The following is a 12,438-nucleotide window of genomic DNA, read 5'->3' as shown; positions in this document are numbered from 1 at the left end:
TATAATATTATATCATATGATATGTCACATGCTTAAATAAATGGAAGGGCAACGGAGCCTTTAACTGTCTTTGATAATTGTTTTATTAGCACATAGCTTAAAAACACATGTGCATGGTTTTGAAATGTAATAACAATGACAGATACATATTTTACATGTAAAACTAATGGTTAATTGTAATAGCCTACTTGATGTTAATGAATAAAAAATAAAAAAAAGAAGCTGTAAATCAGTGTAACACTAGCTTAATATGTTGACAAAGTTACAATTCAAAATGTAAATTTTAAGGATGTGAAAATGTAAATATGTTGAGGAAGAAAGCGATTATTGCCGTCTGATTGATTATAAACATGATAAGAGTTTGGCCACAAATCACTACTTGCTTGAGCAGTGTCTTCAACCAAAGGACAACAACAAGAGGAGATGACAACTAAAACAATATACCTGAATTTGAAGCTTTTGAATTTTAACTAATTTAATTCTAGTTTCTGCTTGAATTAAACAAATGTACTTGAGCCGTCCATCCTCTGCTCATTGTCGTGTTCATCCATCCATAGACTGGAACATAACTTTTGTCAAAAACACATCTTCATCCTGAGAGACAATTTTACATGTGTTATTTTAAAGAATTATGTTCAACTGTTATATCTAAAGATTTGTGACTGTGACATTTTAAAACAACTGCAAAGACGAAGGGATGACTGCTCAATAACATTTCCAGATTCCCACTGTTCATTACCTTATTATCCCGTCTTGTTTGTCCGCTGGTGTCAGGTATTTTCCGGAGAATTTGAGGTTCCTTAACTGCAAAAAAAAGCTACAGCTTTATTATTAAGTAGTACCCAACTGCACCGACAGCTACCCTAGAGGTTGAAATAATTCACTTTACATAATTTGCTTAAAAAACATAGTAGGAAAAACAATTGTAAAACAGCAGTACCTGTTCTTTGACAGAAGTGATAAACCAAAATGAAGGAGATTAAGGAGAAAATAGTGAAGGCTGGAGTGAGCGACATCATCCAGGACACAGCGATCATATGGTTAGAAATGCACCCACTGGAGTCAGGGCATGAGTTGGAATCTGAAACAAATACATAATATGTGAATTACTCCCTTACATGTTTTTTTCTGTTTCTCTCTTTTTTTGGATTATTTTACTGAGAGCAGTAAAACAAGTGTGCCTCTGCATCACCATTGTGATGTGTGATTTGTAAAATGCCAGACGTTTATTGAGTTTCTCGCTGACTGACACTTCCAGCTCAGACCCATCTTACAATTTAATTCAAAATAGAGTCAGTATTTGTTTATTTATTCATGGATCATTGGTGATTGATTCATTGACAGGTGAAATCTGAAACATTTCTATTCCATATGTGAAGCTGGTTTTCTGGTTTCACAAATATCATTTTTTTTTTCAAAAAACTGAAAAAAAGGACACGTCTTAGATCAATGTGAAAATATTGGCACTCAATTCAAACCCAAGCGGTATCTTTTGAATTGAAATTAATCATGTATTTCATTTGAGATTAGTGGCTGTATTCCTCCAAATTCAACTTCACAACATGGTAATTATAATATGGGCCTTTTCCTCCAAGAGTATAGATACATTGTTGTATACATGTTGGACTTAAAATTATCGTCACTCACAAACTTTAAAATTAATTGCATACTGCAGATTTACATAAAAACAGACGTCAGACCAGAATGCTCACCCAATATGATCTTAGTTGTGACGTTGCCATATCTGTAAACAGATTTCTGAGTTATGTATTCTTCATAATCCACTCTTTTCTGCTCAGTTCCACAGTAGTAGAGGCCCTCATCAGAATCAGTGATGTTCGTGATCAGCAGGTTGTAGGAGCCAGAAGTAAAGTTTTTTACGAATTGGAAACGAGGGGGAATCTTGGCAGTTCCAGTAAATAATTCTTTTACTTTTAGTATGAGAGAAGGCTGATTCTCATGAGAGCAGTTCCTGTACCATACTGTGTGTTCTCCAGATGATACTTTGCAGTCACAGTAGAGAGTGATGTTGTCTCCTGATCTGACTCTCACCTTCAACAAGGATCCAGAAAGTGAATGAGCAACAACTCCTGGAATACAAACATAAGTGCAGAAACAGATTGAAATGTGCTCAGTGTCACAGGAGTTCACATTATAGCAGGTGTAGGCTCCTGCTGAACACACAAAGACAATGTTGGAATGGATTATTCTCAAAATTGAATATAAACATAAAAAAATATAAACTAACAATTGTAATTAAATTATCCACACACTTTAATCAAAAGAATTACCTAAGAGAAGGACCAAAAAAACGTGCAGCCCATCCATGTTTGATGATGATCGAGAGTTAAAAAACAGCGAAAAAGATCTCACTTACAGATATCTTGCTCTGCGCAGACTTGTCAGTCTAAGGAAGAACAAGCTGTGATTGGCCAGTCAAGTGGAACTTTTTCTTCTGTGGTTGTTTTCTTTTGATCTGAAGATATGTGGTTATTCTGGGCATGTCCATTTTTCTTCTCTGAACTTCTGATGTATTAACATTGACATGGTAGATTTCAGCCTAGCAATACTTGCATTACTTCCTTTGTAGGACGTGTACTATATATGGTTAGGGTTTGGAGATTTTAATGCATGTGTAGCAGAAGAAGAGAATCCTCAAATACGGTAACAGTATGGGATAAAACCCATGTGTGTACAGTGTGGAGGGGCACCCAAATGTAAATGTTTTTTATTTTATTTTATTTATTTGGATTTAACAGACAACATTATCCAAATCATAACATGTTAAACAACATTGTCCTTGGTTTTACATTTTTTTACATGTGACAAAGACCAATTTCAGGACAAAGAAAATAACATTTAACACAAATCCTCCCACGTTCAAGACCATTCTAAAATCAGAAAATCCCAGATGTCATAAAATAATCTGTCTACTATAATTAACAAGATTGGTTACTCTATTTCATAAAAATGCCTTAACCTGATGTCTAAGCCCCTCTGGTATTTACAATTTTGAGGGAAATCTGCAGATCATTCCACAATCTGATTATGCTGTGTATGAACCATTTTTATATGAGAGTGTAAATATTTAGGAGAAAAGCCATTTGTGACATTATACATATGATGTAGCATTTACTGCTCCACTTTAACATGTACTAGAAGCAGTCCTACACTTTTAAAAGCGTTTCTACCAACATAAGTCCAGGGTGGTTGCATTCAGTAAATAACATTATTTTGCATCTCTTGCAGTCTGTTTTTAAGTTTAAAGGTCCCATGACAAGGTGCTCTTTGGATGCTTTTACATAGCCCTTAGTGGTCCCTAGCACTGTATCTGAAGTCTTTTCCCCAAAATTCAGCCTTGGTGCAGAATTACAGCCACTAGAGACAGTTGCACAACGAGCTTTCCTTAGCATGTGCCATTTCTGTAGCTTTTGAGGAAGGGTGGAGGCTGAGGTTGCGGGCTTGACCAACTGCCAATTTTGCTAGTATGAAAGCCATGATGTCTTTCTCTCTCATGGGTGGGCCAAATTCTCTGGGTAGGCAAAGCAGAGAAAGGGGATCGGCCCATCTGAGCTTTCATTTTTCCAAAGGTAGAGCAGGATACCCAGGGCTTGGTTTACACCTATTGCCATTTCTAGCCACTGGTGGACCATAGGCAGGCTAGGGGAACTCATATTCATGTTAAAAAAATGAAATTGTGAAAAAAGTGAAATTGTCATGCCATGGGACCTTTAACTGATAATACACAGCACCAGGCAGAACATGCATAATCAAAATGGCACTAAATCTGTGACATAAAGGCGTAAACCTCTCAGTACATGTGAGCCTGCTCTGCCACTGAGCCAACTTGGCAACGCTCTTTCAATATGAATGAGAACTGGCAAAAATCGAGCTGGGTCTTCCTGCAGGTTTGCCATACCACGCTGGAATGGCTTGAAAGAAGGTGACCGAGGCATTCTTTCCACAAAAAATGTTACAGAGTCCATGGTACAACTTCAGACATTACCACAAAGGAATGAAATACGTGTGGCAGGGCACCTTTAAAAAAAAAATAGAGAAGAAGCTGCACTGTGTCTGCGGCCACTGGAGGGCAGAGAGTTGATTCTGCATGGTAAAGAGCTCTTTGGGGGGTGTTGGGGCTGGTTGCACCTGTGCTGGAGTTTGTACACAGGACAAAAGAATGCATACATAGAAATACAATTAATGACGTCATTATGTGTCACGGCCATGCATACATAGGCTAAGTGAACCAAATCAAACACACCTTAAATGTTGCAAACCGGTCGGATGTGGTACTTTAGCTGTTTGTGAGTGTGCGTGTGCTAGTGCGTGTGTATGTGTGTGTGTGTGCGTGCATGTACGCGCTCTTGTCTGTTGTGGCACAAATCCAATTGTTTTCTTGCTATTTATACAAGGAATAAGGGCTTTGTGATTTATCTGTGTAGAAAAACAAAAAAATCGGTAGGCTAATCATAATTATTGTGCGTTTGCAAATGCAGCCAAAGGCAGCAGAGTATGTGTCCCACCAGGGTTTTGCATTTCCTCACTCTGGATTGGACCGGGCTGCCGTTCAGAAACAATGCTATAGCGTGTGTTTGTTTTATTTTATTAGAACCAAGCATCTGCAGTGCATTTAGAATGAAGAGTAGCACTGTGTCATTTGGTGAGGACATCTTTGAGTCCTTTTTGGTTTACTACTTAACATCTCCACTAGAGGTCAGGAGACTGTCCCCTGGAGCTGGTGTGACCCTGTTCACAATCAGCATCCCAAGTCAGCATTAGCAAGTAATCGTCAATTATCGGTATGTGTAGGCCTATATGGGTAAACGTAAACATTAGAATGAGTCAAAACAAGTGTTTATTTTGTTTAACAAACAATCATCCATCCAAAAATGCCACAATGTATTATTCAGACATCAGGTTGCAGATGAAAATCATATATATTCAATATAACTCTACTGCCTATATCTGAGTATGAAACCACTCTCTGCATCTGTCTGCAAACTAAGTACACTCACACAGTTCAACCAGAGCGGACCTCATTTGATTCCACAAAGTAAGGGTGTGGTCACTTGCACGACATGTACACAGAAATGAACTGTACGTCTAAATGTACTTTAGGTGGTTGCAGAATGTTAGCTTGACTGTAGTTACACATAAAAACAACATATAACTTAACAACTGACCACTGTTTTCAATGAGTTAGTGGAGATTCCTAACAATTTTTAACATTTTTCTTTTCTACTATAAACTAAAAAAAAGTCTCAATTTGTCACCTTTTAACACCTTTAATTAAACAACAGCTTCAGCAGGCCACTAGTCTGCAGCTGCTGCCTGTCTGCATGTTAAGCTTTGCAGCTTTATGAGGGGCTGTTTGTCACTGTGGTTTCCTGTAAAGCTCATGTGGAATTGTATCGGATCACTCGTGAAGGGCATGTGGGGGCTGATGGTTAACTTGAAATACAAACAGGAAATTGTCTGAAAATGTGTACATTTCTTTTGGAAAGAAATAAAAATACTGTATACTCTGTGAAGAATTAAATAATGAACCAGGAAATTGAATCCGTGTGAATATTCTTTCATGAATATTTTTCTATAGACATTTGGTAAATGCCACTAACAGTATGGATACTCCAATGTGAAACAATCAAAAACAGTGAGTGGGAAGTTGTTGGAATTGAGTAAGTTGTCAATGTGTAGTCACTGTTATGTCAATGGAGACATGGTCTGCATTGATACTTAGTAGAAAAAACTGACAAACAAAAATCTCAGTACGAGATAATGTTTTGTCATATTACAGTAGGTGTAAAATACTACTGCTTTTATGGTCTTAATTTCGTTTGCAGAATTTGACCCTGCACTGTTGAGAAATGTGTTATTATGATGATGTAAAGTTACAGTAGCTACAGGAAATCAATGTGGAATCAAGATGGCGTATTGATCTCGAGGCTGTTCAGGACAGCTTGGGTCAAACCACGTCCGTTTTTTTTATTGGTTTATTACTTAACATCTCAATTTAGAGGTCACCAGAGTTTCATCTGGAGCTGGTTGACTAACAGATATCACAAAATCTGAATTTTACCCCTCCTTGGTTTCAACCTTTTTGTTGTCTTCCCGTCAACCATGAAACATTTCTGTTTTACTTATCTCAATGTTTTAGCTGCTTATTCCCAAGGTTTTGTGTTTTTTGTTTTCAAGATTTTGGTTTTTGGCTTATCTAAAAATTGACATTGCTTTGTGTGACAAATAGTCGTTTTTTTCCAAAGTTTTGTCATTTTTTTAATGTATTTTATATTTATGTTTTGGGTGTTTTTTCCGTAATTCTTTTATGTTTTTCTCTTTTTTTTTATTATTTGTTTTTTATTTTATATACATATATATGCATATATTTATATATATATATATATATATATATATATTCTGTGCTTATTTCAACATCCCATATTTTTCCAAAAAATAAATACTATGAAAAAGGGGTCAAATTTGACCCAAGAACAACATGAGTGTTAAATGCTCCAAAATATACAAACATAAGAAATAAACGAATGTCAAAACTCCATAGCTTTTTATACAGTTATTTAATCCACAATGTTAAATAAACAATCTATATATGCTAAATAACTAAACTTGACTTAAAAAAAAACAGTACACTTCTGTTATCACTGGTTTGTGTGTGATTGCATCTTTTTGAAGAATTATCTGTATTCTCAACATGCACTGTCAACTGTGGACAGTGAAGCTGTACACTAATCTGCTGCGTCAGTCTGTTGGCACGTTCAGCTCTGCAGCTGTATGAGGGGCTGTTTGTTACTGTGAGTTTCCTGTGAGCTTTACTGACCACAAGGTCTTACATGATGTGGCGGAGGTTGGCTTTACTGACACCTTTGTGTTGCCTTTTAACTTCTTGTAAACTGCGACAGAGCCATCCTTTAAATAAATAAGCAAAGTAAGCCAAGTTGGCTTTTCTGTGATGTACTTTAAAATATATTTTATTCGCTTTAGCAAAATGAGATCCAGCATAACAAATACTTGGAGTTATATCAAACTGCACCAGTGAAGGGTAGGTGGGGGCTGATGGCTAACTTGAGATAAAAACAAGAAATTGTCTGAAAACAGCAATCATGTCTTGTTACAGAAATACATTTCAATCATTAAAGTAAAGCTAAATTGTTATCAACAACAACAACAAGTAGGTTTTCTAAACTCAACTACCATGGCCCCTGAAAGGACCATCATCTGGCGGTGCCTGTAGCCGGCTCACAGTCACCTGATGGCAGCTAAATAACTGCTGCTGGTAGCCTGCGAAAATCCCACCCTGCGATAAGTAACAGAATTGTCTATCCATATCCTGAGTTAATTATACCATTCATCATTGTACAGTTTATTATGTTTCTTTTCTGTTCTTTAGACTCTCTACATCCTAGATGTATTGATGGCAGAATATGTGCAGAAGTCAGAACTCTGGGATTTCTTCTTCTTTGGTCTCTGTGATGCTTGACGGATTTCCACTGTAGCATAACACACATCTTCATCCTAAAATTTGAGATTTATTGTTTAGAATCATGATTGTGTACTGGTTTAATGTTTTCATTCAATGTATTCTACTGTTACACCTACCTGATTTAGTCTTGTTTGTCTTGTTTGAGGTCTTTGCTGATCAGCTTCAGGTTCTTTTGCTGCAGAAATCAATACAGTGTCACTAAAGCGTGGTGCACCCAAACTCAAACACAGATCCAAAGAGGAGACCGCAATCCAGGTTTCTTTGTTGTTGAAATTTAATTTTGTATCATGGATTTTTGTGAGATATGCAGTAGTTACCTTTTTTCTGACAATAAACCAGAAAACAGGAGAGGAGAATGGAGAGAACAGCAAAAGTTGGACACAGAGAGAACAGCAGCGTCCAGCACACACCACAGTCTTGCCTGAGTGGAGTCTCACGCTGAGGCTCACAGGAGTCTGAATATAAAACAAAGTTATGTCAATTATTTTCAGTAAACTCTGATCTTTCCAACATTGTTTAATTTCCTGATCAAAGTTGTATGTTCACATAAGTGTAGTTGTTCCATGTACACAGGAACCAGGAACCTCATACTTCCTAGACTGTACTAGAATCAAAATTCTGTTGGATTTAAATAAAAAGCATTGGCTTTTAATGGGAACTCCAAGTTTTTTTTTATACTGTAAGAGACGTAACTATTTTTTCTGACAAGAACCATGTACAGTGCTGACCCTCACCGGTTGGTAGACTTTTTTCAACTTCAGTCCCAAGTCAGAATTGCCTTTAAAAAAATACCCATTCTCATTTAAATAATGTCTATTTTTATCCAACTCTGAGCTCATTCCAACATTAAGTGCAATGTGCAACCTTAAGACCTTGTTTAAGACTTAGGTTTTAAGTGTAAAATCATCCCAAAACTCACAATGCATAAAGATACTTATGGGGAAACTTGGGTGTATTTACAACAGTTGATATATACATGAGAAATCTGCAAAAAGCAATTATGCGCTATTTACTGTAAGTCCAGATTCAAGGTTGTTGACGAACATAATCTTCACACACAGTAGGTGTTGTATACGTTTTATTATATGGTGCTGTAGACTTCATGATGGTTCACCTTTTTAAAATTGTGAGTTTAATAAAATTGCACAATATCAGGGCACATTTTGCTGCTGAATGATGATCAGTGTTGGGCAAGTTACTTCCAAAATGTAATGTATTACAGATTACTAGTTACTGTCATTTGAGAGTAATTAGTTGTGTTACAATATTACTCTCTAGTGTTTTACACTACTATTGAGTTACTTACACCAAAATAACTGTGGAAGTATGACATGGCAAGAAGCTTGTGAATTTCAACACAGGATCAACAAATGTCCAATGTTGTTAATACATCATAATAAATGTATTAATGAGATGTTGTATTATTAATCTGAATCTGCAAAGTAAAACTTCCAATACTTGACTCTGAATTGTAGTGGAGTAGAAGTATAAAGTAAGCGCAAAAATATAACCGTCTCTGGTTCTGACTCTGACCACAGGAACAGTGACGGGACAGCATCTCGCTTCAACGCAGTGTTGCTCTTTTACTAACAGATTTTTCTCCGGTGGTGAAATGTTTCGCAGTGTTATTGCCAAGATTGTGCTACTTTTGCATCTTTTTCTTCTCCCAACACTGATGATGATCCTTTGGTCAAATAATTACATTCACTGCATTCTTACAAAGACAAGTCAGACCAAGCTGGTTTTCTGGTTTCTCAAAAAACTAAGGACACATCTATGATCAATGTGAAAATATTGGCACTCAATTCAAACCCAAGAGTTATCTTTGGAATTGGAATGAATTATGTATTTAATTTGAGATCTCCAAATTCAACCTCACAACATGTTAATTATAATATGGGCCTTTTCCTCAGAGAGTGTAGACACAGTTTATATGTTGGACTTAAAATTATCGTCTCCCACAAACTTTAAAATTAACTGCATACTTCACATGAAAACAAGTAAGACAAGCACACTTACCAAATATGATCTTTGTTGTGACGTTGCCATATCTGTAAACACATTTGTGAGCAATGTATTCTTTATCCTCCACTCTTATCTGCTCAGTTCCACAGTAGTAGAGGCCCTCATCAGAATCAGTGATGTTCGTGATCAGCAGGTTGTAGGAGCCAGAAGTAAAGTTTTTTACGAATTGGAAACGAGGGGGAATCTTGGCAGTTCCAGTAAATAATTCTTTTACTTTTAGTATGAGAGAAGGCTGATTCTCATGAGAGCAGTTCCTGTACCACACTGTGTGTTCTCCAGATGATACTTTGCAGTCACAGTAGAGAGTGATGTTGTCTCCTGATCTGACTCTCACCTTCAACAAGGATCCAGAAACTAAATCATGACGGCAAGAAAGAACTCCTGGAAATGAAAACAATTGTAATAACAGTTGGACATGTGCCCAGTGTTACAGGAGTTCCCACAAAAGCAATGAGAACGTTAGTATGAATTATTCTCAAAATGGAACCGAACAATTGTAATAAAATCATCCAAAATTTGTTTTAAAAGAATTACCTGAGAGGAGGACCAGAAAAATATGCAGCCCGCCCATGTGTGAAGACGATTGAGAGTTAAAAGACAGCGAAACAGAACTCACTTACAGTTATCATGACCTGCGCAGACATTTCCATTAAAGGAAGAATAAGCAGCGATTGGACAGTCAAGTGGAACATTTTCTTCTGTGGTTGTTTTCTATTGGTGTGAAGATGTGTGCTGTTCTGTCGTTGATGTTTCCTCCATGATCACATACAATTAGATTAATCCCAATACACCCCAGCATCTATCTACGGTTTTACCAGGGGAGGAGTGGCAATCGGGACAATTGAGACTTATTCTGGTTGGCCGGTCCACCGGCAAATAAAGTTGTTCTGCCCGGCCTACATACTATTCCAAAAGGCCGTGAGACATAAGCAGCTGCCCATGGACCCTTAAAATTGTTTTAATTACATATTCTCTGTGAAAATCTTCACAACTCCCACTATCAACATACATAGCCAGTTCAACCAATATTTATACCACTACTCACTCTCTATATCTCAGTCGTGATTACCCTGCACATTCATCTCTTCCATCAATTTACTGATGTTTGTGTTATCTTGAGTCAATTATTCATATTCAGGTGTTACAGAAATGTCATTGTCACAAATAAAAATAAAACAATTTAATTTGTTTGTTTTTCTTAAATTAACGTAGAATGGAGAAAAGCGTCATTGGAATGGGGAATGCGTTTATCCAAAGAAACCAATTGCAAGTCAAGTCTATTTCCAGAAATGTAGAGAGATAAATGAGCGCTCACTTGTGTAATAGCATGACCCAAAGACACATGTCAGACAGAGCAAAAGCAACAACAGTTTGAGGAAAAGTAGCGCCATTTTTACAGTTGGGATTTGCGTGGTTTCTTGCTGTTTTAATGTTACCCATGGATGGCAAGAAGAGAAAGAACAAAGGAGGGGCCGAAAAGACCAGAATGCTCAAAAATGACGGATTTATTATCGAGTGCTGCAGGTGAACTGACTGAAAGATTGTTTTTAGTGATTATCTCCACATTGCAAGTAACATCATCTCAAATGAGCTCCATTTTAGGTAACCAGTCTTGGGTTTTAAATCAGTTTTATCTGAATGAGTGGCAGTGTTGCTATGTGCAATGTCTTACATTTTTCATTTTGCTATTTGCAATCCTAAAACTTTAAACCTCAATGTCTCAAAACTGATCGGAACACAGATATAACCTTATTCTGAAGTAGCGAAAGGTTGGTATGGTAATGACTAAGTCAGACTTGTCCCAGCGATGATGACGATCAGACAATGCTGTGAGAAGTCAAGACCACAAGTATATGATGTTATATTTTGGCATCTGCTTATTAATAGAAAACCCATAACAGCTTTAAACCCACACTTTATTGTCAATAATGTGCATTTGTCTAGTGCCATCGAGTGGTCAGGTCTCATCTTTCCATTAAGTCTTTCCCAAATGCGCAGACTTGGCTGGCGTCAGAACAGATGGAGGAATTCCACACAAAGAAACATAGCGTAATTTGGGTTTTTAAAAAATGCGGGGTTTTAGGGCCGCACTCCGCCCCTGAATTGAGTAGTGAAGATCCAAAGGTGAACATGATTGTTGAAGATCCGCGCAAGAATCTATGACGGAGGAGCAGAGACAGAGAAGATGTGTTAACACACAAGACAATGCAAAAAACAACAAAATACAGTAGTCTGACAGAGATGCCAAAAACATACTATAATGACTGACTATCCAACGGGGACTGGATGTCAGGTCACGGTTTAAAAGCAGGTGGGAATGGTGAAGAGACACAGGTGGGTGCTGGTAATTATTCTGAACAGGAACAGGTGAGTGTTTGGAAGAATTAATGGAGACAATGCTACCCCGGTTGCTCAGCAAAAGGATCCAGACACGCACAAAACAACAGAAAAACCCAGACATGCAGACAACAAACAGGTTCAGATTGAGGGACACCTGACACATGGTACTTAAATACAGCTTAGGTTCAAATGACAACAATATCAGAGCAGGCCAAAATCATCTGCGTCTGAAAACACCCTCAGACCCCAGAGGGATTATTAAGTTCCTCAAATCAGTACTCGGTATCGGTGAGTAGCAAAATGTAAGTACTTGTACTTGGTCTGCAAAAAGTGGTATCGGTGCATCCCTTGTCTCTGATTGCCAGATCTTCTTCCCCAGCGCTGCGGAGGAAGGTCTTGCTAGTTGGGGGAGAAAAACATGCATGGGCGGCGCTAAACCCCGCAAGGTTGCAAAACAGCCTCGGTAAGGGCTATTTTGTATGTTAAAAATTTGTTTTAGTTGTTCGAGAGAAAACTCAAATTGGACAGATAGTCTAGCTAGCTGTCTTAATATACCCTGCAGAGATCTGAGG

General features: G+C 37.5%; 1 protein-coding gene and 2 long non-coding RNA genes across 4 annotated transcripts in view; all 3 read right to left on the bottom strand.

The window, feature by feature from the left end:
* Positions 1 to 12,214, bottom strand: part of LOC117960279 — a 23,804-nt gene extending 11,590 nt beyond the window's left edge. The window contains exon 1 of the long non-coding RNA XR_004660108.1: positions 12,064 to 12,214. This is a non-coding gene — a long non-coding RNA (uncharacterized LOC117960279). The remainder of the gene's footprint in view (positions 1 to 12,063) is intronic.
* LOC117960270 lies at positions 118 to 10,322 on the bottom strand. Of its 2 annotated transcripts, XM_034898047.1 has the most exons (6): positions 10,061 to 10,322; positions 9,861 to 9,907; positions 1,713 to 2,052; positions 941 to 1,081; positions 747 to 804; positions 118 to 598 (listed from the first exon to the last, which is right to left on the bottom strand). In XM_034898047.1, exons 1-6 carry the CDS (start codon positions 10,095 to 10,097, stop codon positions 544 to 546), a joined length of 678 nt encoding a protein of 225 aa, XP_034753938.1. In that variant the 5' UTR covers positions 10,098 to 10,322; the 3' UTR covers positions 118 to 543. The 2 variants fall into 2 exon arrangements, with proteins under 2 accessions (XP_034753938.1, XP_034753946.1); XM_034898055.1 differs by lacking the exons at positions 9,861 to 9,907; positions 10,061 to 10,322 and adding an exon at positions 2,292 to 2,424 and having other exon boundaries at positions 1,713 to 2,090.
* On the bottom strand, positions 6,662 to 7,956 carry LOC117960280. The gene is made up of 3 exons (XR_004660110.1): positions 7,819 to 7,956; positions 7,618 to 7,676; positions 6,662 to 7,533 (listed from the first exon to the last, which is right to left on the bottom strand). It is a non-coding gene; the product is annotated as an uncharacterized LOC117960280 (long non-coding RNA).
* Positions 12,215 to 12,438: the final 224 nt, after the last annotated feature.

Source organism: Etheostoma cragini, chromosome 2, assembly GCF_013103735.1.
Source record: "Etheostoma cragini isolate CJK2018 chromosome 2, CSU_Ecrag_1.0, whole genome shotgun sequence".
Taxonomy (NCBI): Eukaryota; Metazoa; Chordata; class Actinopteri; order Perciformes; family Percidae; genus Etheostoma; species Etheostoma cragini.
The sequence above is the reverse complement of the archived record's forward strand: the minus strand, read 5'-3'. Positions and strand labels throughout refer to the sequence as shown.

Excerpts from the sequence above, each read along its gene's own strand:
- LOC117960270 (XM_034898047.1), bottom strand. The coding sequence starts at position 10,097 with ATGGGCGGGCTGCATATTTTTCTGGTCCTCCTCTCAG. Across the intron at positions 9,908-10,060 it reads TTTTCTGGTCCTCCTCTCAG|GAGTTCTTTCTTGCCGTCAT; the intron begins GTAATTCTTTTA and ends TTTCATTTCCAG. Across the intron at positions 2,053-9,860 it reads TTTCTGGATCCTTGTTGAAG|GTGAGAGTCAGATCAGGAGA; the intron begins GTGAGAGTCAGA and ends TCCTTGTTGAAG.